At 45.3% G+C, this 8577-nt stretch overlaps 1 protein-coding gene and 1 long non-coding RNA gene across 5 annotated transcripts in view; one reads left to right on the forward strand and one right to left on the reverse strand.

Moving 5' to 3' along the window:
* Positions 1–5216, reverse strand: part of june (JunE proto-oncogene, AP-1 transcription factor subunit) — a 6285-nt gene extending 1069 nt beyond the window's left edge. Inside the window, exons 1-2 of one of the 4 annotated variants that reach the window (XM_031578287.2) lie at positions 4401–5216; positions 1–3831 (exon numbers count right to left, since the gene is read on the reverse strand). The exon at positions 1–3831 is cut by the window's left edge and continues 1069 nt beyond it. In XM_031578287.2, coding sequence (XP_031434147.1) covers positions 2642–3694 — 1053 coding nt within the window. In that variant the 5' untranslated portion in view covers positions 3695–3831; positions 4401–5216 and the 3' untranslated portion in view covers positions 1–2641. The remainder of the gene's footprint in view (positions 3832–4400) is intronic. The other 3 variants (XM_031578289.2, XM_031578288.2, XM_031578286.2) reach the window with 3 other exon arrangements.
* LOC116222950 overlaps positions 1–7073 on the forward strand; it is a 25042-nt gene extending 17969 nt beyond the window's left edge. The window contains exons 2-3 of the long non-coding RNA XR_004164844.2: positions 6029–6236; positions 6473–7073. This is a non-coding gene — a long non-coding RNA (uncharacterized LOC116222950). The remainder of the gene's footprint in view (positions 1–6028; positions 6237–6472) is intronic.
* The last annotated feature ends 1504 nt before the right edge of the window (positions 7074–8577 follow it).

Here is an 8577-nt window from a genome sequence, read left to right on the forward strand (position 1 = left end):
CAAAAAATTGTACAAAAATATAACTGCTTTTGGCATTTAAAAGCCTTTTTCAAGTTTTAAAAATAAATATTTCCTTGACACTCAAAATTCTGTAATCTACTATAACAATTTCCATGAATTCCCTCCAGATTGATAAGAATATAGCTATATATATATATATAATATAAATACTTGATCTATATCTCTGTATTGTATATGAAAGGCATTAGCAATTCAGTGCACAAAGAATGTTATGTAAAGACTGTAAAGATCTGCTCAGATTATTGAAGCCATCAGTAATATCTGAAAAAGCAAGCTCTCCCTTTGCACAATCTTTAACTGAAATGCAACGTTAGCCATGTTACAGCACGGTAGCCAATGTTTAAACTGACACACTGCCAAGGATCTGAAGATGGATAATCTGATTTAAGTTTCATAGAGACAATCTTGAGTTTTATTTTTCAGGAATCCACAAAAAAAATAAAAAATACCAAGTAGTTTTCAAAACGAGTAGGTTGTATACTGTTGTATACATTTCATGTGAGAGATTTGTGTTAAATATCAGACATCATTTAATGTTATGATTTATGTGCAATATAAGTCCCAACAGAGTGTCAACAAGACACTGGTAATTCAACCTGTACAGTTCCTTTACACAAACGACATAAATAGTATAGATAATTTTTGCATAAATAAATTGCCTTTGAAAAATCTTATAAAAACCAGACAATGCAAAACAAAACAAAATAAAGAAAAAAAGAAAATACTATTACTTGAAAAGCCCTTTTCAATTTTTTTTTCAGACTGGCTTTCTTGTTGTAACCCAAAACGTGATTCTTAATATGATAATATTCTCCCTTTCTGTATCTCAGTATTCTTTCCTCTTAGCACAAAAAAAACTTAAATAAACAGAACTGATGTGGCTTAAAGTGGCAGTCCAGCACACTGTTGCTTGAGGTTAATACACGCCGTCATGATAAAAGCATTGTATTAACACATTATTAAAGGTGTATCTTTAATGACGAGGATATACAGTGCAAAAGGTCTTTGTCTTGGAATGCAGAATCATTTTACTCAGGCTCAACCAGAAGTCAAAGTACCATCGATAGTGCTCTGGTGTTGCACAGTTATAAAGTCCAGGCCGTACAGATTTATTTAGTTTAAATATGCTCTCTCTTTTTTCAAAACTACTCTAAATCTCAAAATAAACATAGTCATTTAGTACACATTTAAAAAGTTGAAAGTTCCACTTCTGTCGTAAAAAGGTATTTTTTTTTTGTCAATATTCACAAATTGCACAATAGTAAAACAAACAAACAAACAAACATACTAACAATATGCTCCACTGGATTGTTGAGACATGATGACTTAGACAAAATAGAAGAATCTGCACTGGTAACTACATCACGACACAGCCAACTAACTCGGTTAACGTGGGTATACTTTGTCCAAGTTCTAATACCTGAAGCTTCTGTTGCAACATCCGTTAGGTGCAAAAAACTTCAGGTTTCTTTTACAACACCCACGCAAGCTTTTTCTGCTGCTGGTCACTTTGAAATGTCTTGAAAGTCAACTCCACGACTCTAGTGCATATAATTTCAAAACGTAATTAAGCACACGTTTACCCTGCAACTCATTGCGTAGCTGACCAGAAAACTGAACATGAAAGAAAACTTGGGTTTCAAAAACCAACCAAAAAAAAAACCCCAGCCATTTCCCCTTCTCATATCCCCCCCCCCCCCCCCCCCCCCCCCCGACACAGAGATGCGGAGAGTGGGTTGATTCACTCGTGAGCTGGGGTTGAAAAAGTCTCATCAGGGTCCTCGGGGGGGCGATCATTTTTTTTTTTTTTTTGTGAGTGTGTGTGTGAGGAATCCCCACTCTGAGTCAACTCTCTCTGTCCCCCAGTGAATCCATGATGTTTGAAAAGACTGCGTCACTCACGAGGTGCAGGCCCGGCTGTGTGTGTATGTGTGTGTGTGTGTGTGTGTGTGTGTGTGTGTGTGTGTGTGTGTGTCTGGCTATGATATTCTTCAGGGCTGCAGTGAACCTGGCCGGTCGCTCCGGTGCCCCTGTGTCAGCTAACCTGAACGAGTGCAAAGTGCCATTCAATAAAGCACAGTCCTCACTCTTATCTCGGAGGTGTGCTTGTGTGTGTGTGTGTGTGTGTGTGTGCGTGTGTGAAGTGTGTGTTTGTATAGGACATTTCCCTTTGAACCATACCATCTCTTAATAATCCCGCAGTGCTCCTACATTGCAAGGAGTATTTACTGTGTTTCCAATGATTCATTTGCGAGGAGCCAGGAGTCAAGTGTCCTAAAATGTCCCTCTGAGCTCCCTCTCCTCCCCTCCCTTCCTTCTCTCCTTCTCTCCCTCTCTTTCTCCTTCTCTTCTTTTTCGTGTCAGTGAGGCGTCAGCATCAGAACAGAAGGGGTTTCCCCCTCTCTTGCACCTCTCAGTAGGTTCACCTCGGTTGCCATCACTAATCACTGTTTACACTGTCATTTCTCCACAGCCCTGACTCAAACAGTGACAGCAGAATAAAAGGGAGAGAAAAGAGAGAGAGAGAGAATGACAGCTAGAGTGACAGAGAGACACAGAGAGAGCGAGAGAGAGCGAGAGTGAGTGAGAGAGAGAGAGAGAAACCTTGTCTCCATTGTTTTCAGCAGCTGGTGCTCTCCCCACTTTTGGCCATGCTTGCAGAGCTGACTGCTATCTGGCAGCCATTGGTGACATGATTCATGACTTTCTGTTTGAGCTGGGCCACCTGCTCGCGCAAGATGCTGGCGGTGGAGGCCAGGTCAGAGTTCTGCGTCTTCAGCACCTTCACCTTCTCCTCCAGCCGCGAGATGCGCTCCAGCTTCCGCTTGCGGCACTTGGAGGCGGCGATGCGGTTGCGCAGCTTCTTGCGCTCCGCCTTGATGCGCTCCTGCGTCTCCAGGTCGATGGGCGAGAGCGACGGCGGCGAGCTGGTGGGGTCGGCGCCGGGCGGGTGGGGCACCTCGGGCACCGTCTGGGGCGCGTCCATGCCGCCGCGGCCGTGTGGGTGGTGCCCCTGGGGCGGCCCGCTGTGCCCGCCGTGCCCGCTGTGCCCGGGGCCGCCGTGCCCCGCCGACGTATAAGGGATCTGGCCGCCGGGATACGAGGACGAGATGGTCAGGGCATTGGGGTTGTAGCTGCTCAGGTTCGTGTAGATGGGCATGTCCCCGCTTGCCATGAGGTTTCGCTGGTAGGAGCCCTGGAGGGACGAGGATGGAGACATCGGCCCCCCGACCAGCTGGTTCTGCTTGTGCAGCTCGGCCAGGGCCTTGACGAAGCCGTCGGCGAAGCCCTCCTGCTCGTTGGTGGCCGCGTTGCGGTACATGAAGGGGTTCCCCGAGGCGTTGGGAGCTTGGTTAGAGTGAAGGATGAGCTGCTCCAGGTCGGGCGAGGAGAGCTTGAGAAGGTTCATGTCTTGGGGAGACATTAGAGTGCCGTTGGCGTTACTGTTAATCCCCAGGTGGTTTGGGTTGATGTTGCCATTGCTGCCCGGATGACCATGAAGCAGTTTCAGACCCGAGGAGCTCCCCATAGCGCCTGAGAAATGATGGGCAGCCATGTTCTTTTTGCTCATCATCTTGTGGGTCTGGTACCGTTCGTACTCTGGCATCTGCCCAAAGTTTGGCACATTTGGTGTGTCATCGTGATAGAAGGGTGTTTCCATTTTACCCGTCATTGACACAGTATTGGCAAATCCTCATAATCTGATTAGCAGGTATCAGAGGCTGTAGTTGACCCGCATGTGCATTGTGTGTGAGCGCCAGGAGTTTCTGACAACAAAGTTTTAAGGGGGAGGGTCTTGATCTCAGATACCTGTTAAAAAACAAACACACACGCGCATTACGATTGGCACATAACTAAACATGGTTACCTCAGTACAACCTCTCCATCACAGTAACGTAGATTCAAGATGAAAAAAGCGTTGTATGTTCCAACTTTACAACGATTTACAATTCTACGCCTTACTAATTTAGCTTAGACCACATAATGTATGTACTCCACTCGACCTTGAGCGCCTTCGAATTTGCCACCATCCTGTTTATAGGCTAATTCAAAGATATTTATAGCATTTCTGACAAACACAAGAATCGGACTTCCCAGATATCATCGGTTACTGTAAATGGCAACCCACACAGGCTTCGCCAAACTGACTGTCAACAAGAGAGAATGGCATAAAACGTAACCTAAAAAGCAATTCTGAAACTTAGACCCTTCAATCCTCTGATACATTCCCCGCGTCTTTGCGGAATGTGGATCTATTAAAACACGACCGTATACACACCAATTATTTCGACCATCATCAGCTATAAATCCGCCAGTCTTCCGACAAGTGACTTATGCCTAATGAAAGCTATACGCTTAAAAGTATTTGAATAACTTACAAGGAATTAACCACCTTACTCCGAATCCGTTCAGGCTGCGTGACAGGAAAACCCAGGCAGCCTACTACGATAAATAGTTTCTAACACCGGTGCATGAGAAATAACCTTCGCATGAAAAAATCCAATGACTCAGTGGTCCTCGATGTCTGATTAGTCAGACCGCTGAATTGTGACATGAAATACGCGTAGTTACATTACCCACGCACTGAGCGAGCCGGCTCGGCGTCCGTGATGATCTCTTGAAATATGAGGTACAGTCAGCTACAGTAGAATTTTTACAGCCAGGCTATGTAAAATCCCGAGCGGAGAGCTGTGGTGAAATACAGTCTTGAAGCTATAGCCTACTTACAGCGATGTTAAAATCCCGTTTGTTCAGATGGAGTCTTCATATATTGCCATCTAAGTGCTTGCTCAGTATGAGGGAAAACGCGTCCGTTCACCTCAGTTGCTTTCCTCGTCTGCCTGCTATGCCGCTCGCTGTCAGTTCGACTGTGGGACTTTCTGCTTGGTTGATTACTAATAACACACGCCCTTCTCTTCAGTTCCTGAAACTAGTCTACATCAAGTACGGCTCGGTGTCACACATTTTCTGACGCCTCCTCCGCCCTGCTCAAAGGATTTATTTTATTGGTCACGCCGGCGGCCGATGCGCACTATGTTATTGTAAATTGCGTTGTTGGTTTACAGAACAACGGCATGTAGGCAACACAAGGAACTTTCTTGGATGTTAGTGTCCTCATTCGACGCGCGCTCATGGTCCTCTCTTTAGTGCAAGTGTGAAACCGAAAGCTCTTAAAAGAATATTCAAGTCGTGTCTTGCATCACGTAAGCGCCTCGTGGATTGTAAAGATAACCTAATAATATAAGTCAGCGTTTTATGTAGCCCATTGGCAGCAAAATGTCAAAGAGCCATTGACTCGCAATTATGATTCCTAACATTCCTATGTGTCAATATGTAACTTTAAATATTACATAAAGATTGTAAAATTATTTCATTTTGAAATCACAAGAAACTGAACTTGTCAGGTTGATCTGCGTTCAGTTAATCTCCATTTCCCCGTCATTTAGCGTCTTCAGAAGTGAGGTGTCCTATCTTATTCCCAATGCTTAATGTTAGCCCTATTGGATATCATTTAGTTACCCACAGTTTAAAATAACTTATTTTACTATTCTACAGTGACTATGTTAAAATATTTCAAGAAAGTTTTATCACCACAGATTCTAGACACAACAAGGCTGAAATAAGACATTACCAAACACAACAAGGCTGAAATAATACATTACCATACACAAAGCCATTCCTTATTGGTTAGGGGGTCAAGGGTAAACAGCACTACTGGGTTATAAAATGATCAGTTTCGCTATTATGCTGGCGCTCAAACAAAGAGGCACGACTTACTCACACATACACGCGCACACACACACACACACACACACACACACACACACACACACACACACACACATTCACTTAGTTGTATTCCTAGTAACTCAGCTCTTCGCAGTCTGGTATAGACATAAACAGAGAAATAATGTCAATACATTTTATGTTAAAGTTGGTATGTATTGGATATTGCTGTTTGCATATATAAAACGAGTTTGTGTGTGTGTGTATCTTTTTTGTGTAGCTGGACTCTCATCCCTGTAGAAACTGTCAGGAAGAGGCTGTGTATGCGAGGCAGGAAGGGCCTAATATACGTACTGAGGGTTGAGGACAGTGTCAACGCCAACAGCAACAACACAGATGCCCTCTGCTCTGGGCCAGCGCGCAGGCACAGAGGAGTCCTCTCTCTCCCCACGCTGTTCTCCAGTCTGCATTAGTTAGCTGCTCTGAAGGTGATTTGCTCCAGGTTATTATTCTACCCCCCCCCCCCCCCACACACACACACACACACAGCCCCCACCCCCACCCCCACCCAGCCAACATCCACCTCACCCACCCACCATCCACCACAACTACTGCTGCACCCCCCTACCCACCATCCCCACCCCCACCCTGAAACACATGGTTGAATTTATAATGATGATTTGTATGTGTGCCTGTGTGTGTGTTTGTGTTTAATTCCTTCAAGGTCAATCAAGACGCCTCAAGTGTTTTCTGCCTTCGGATGATCGAGCTGTGAAGCGCTTTTTCGTTTGCGGGCTCACCTCTGTTTGGCTCTGTTTGGCTGAGAGGTGCAGCCTGACTGAGTGGAGCTCATCGGCACAGACAAAGCAGAGGCAGGTAGTGGACATCAAAAGCAGAGGCTCCCAAAAAAAACGCCCTTCACTGACCTCTTTCTGCACACAGGAATGCTAAATCAGGCTGATATATATATATTTTTTTTGTTATGTGTGTGTGTTTGTTTGAGCCAAAAGCGGTCCATAGCCAAAAGCCCTCATCTAGTTTGTGTGCCTTGCATGTTTGATGCTTCAGTGAAAATCTGTCGATTTGAAATGGAAAGAGTTTGAATTTGAAATCTGTGCATACTTTTATTTTTTTTAAGGAAAGTTAATTTAGGTTTCTTTTTTTATTAAAGAGATATAAAGAAAGTTACCATGCCCAATTCAATCTGGCTATACAGAAATAGGGCAATTTGGTAAAGATCTTTTTTTTTTAATGGCATTTCAAAGGCCCAGGAAAGTTTGTATATTTCCCATCTAATGATTTTGCAATAAAGCTGATAGAAATAATCTCACAGTCTGTAGCCTGGTGTCAGAATGCCTGATGAGGTCCTGGACGACACTACATATTGCTACTGACTCCTCCTGTAACTACTCCTTGTATAAATCTCCGACATAATTAACTCCTCTCCCTCTCTTCTCCCTCTTCTTTTAAAGAAAATCAGGGAGTCGTTATATTCACATTTGGACCTTCATTACAAAGAGATGTGTGGCAGGTTAATGTAACGATCACTTAGGAGTTGGTCTGTTTTTCGTTCCACCATATGTGTTTCCCACTGTGAGCTGAATGCAGAATGCTAATATGCATGGTGATGGGCTCTCCATTAGCAGGGCGCTTTTCTCCTCTGCTCAATGGAGAGCTGCTTGAGTATCGGGAGCCAAGAAGCGAAGGACGGGGAAGAAAAAAACAACTCTCTAATATAACTCTATTGTCAAACATCATAAGAGCACCGCCGCAGAAAAGAGTTGACACTTTCCACTTAGAACAGGCTTCCCCCCCCCCCCCCCACTTCACTCTCCTTTTGAAGCAGTCTGCTGTGCCGCTGCTGCCACTGCTACTGCTCTGGTTCCCGCAGTAGTTCAGGAACATCACACTGGCAAATTCAGTCCATGCACATGCCAGTCAAAAACAATCCCTTTGTCTCAACTGACAGCTTTATTTTGAATAGAAGACCTTCTTCTCCTTCTTCGGTAGACTTGGCAGTGCTGGGGCTTTGCCTTGCACCTGACCAGGGGAAAAGGCTTCGGTCTGTGTACACATATAATTATCTCATCAGGTGTTTAAATAATTACATTTGGTTTTGTCAGACGTGTCACCTGTGGCAGGTTTCCATGGCGAAGTTGTTTTGACGGACAGCTGCGACTAACTGGGAGGACAAGTGTGGCTGTTCAAAAGGTGTGAGAGAAAACTTCACAGCCCTCAACGCTTCTCTTCCACGTCCAGCGAGACAACATCATAAATAATAATAGAAACAGGAAGACCAACGTTGCCCTGCTCAACCACCCACGCCACCCCCACCCCCCCACCCCCCCACTCTCCCACACACATATACACTGCCCCAACGAGACGAGCGCTTGTTTATTTAGTGGTTGGGTAGCTACAGATATTAGTGGAATAAATTACTGAATTCAGGACAAGTGCCTTTGAACAAACAGGCTCATGAGGTAGTGTCTGAGAGCGCAGAATAAACATTTATTTGCGTAGAGGAGAGCTTGAGCCGGTGCCAGCGTCTCAGGGGTGTGGGGGAGGGCTGAGCGGCGTCGAGCCGAGCCTGATTACAGCAGCGCTGTGCCGTGCCGCACTGTGCCGTGCCGCGCCGCGCAGCGAAGCGCTCCACTCCCGAGGAGCGGCAGACAGTTTCCAGTCTCCACCCTGGCCTTCCAGCCTCCAGAATGTTTCACTCTCCACACCCTCTGTTGTCCGTCCCTCTCCAGGCTTCTTCCCAAGTCTCCATGCCCATCTTCCAGACCTCTCCGCCCCCCCCCACCGACCCAGCCCCCCAGCTCTAAGTCC

Source organism: Clupea harengus, chromosome 12, assembly GCF_900700415.2.
Source record: "Clupea harengus chromosome 12, Ch_v2.0.2, whole genome shotgun sequence".
In the NCBI taxonomy this organism is placed as follows: Eukaryota; Metazoa; Chordata; class Actinopteri; order Clupeiformes; family Clupeidae; genus Clupea; species Clupea harengus.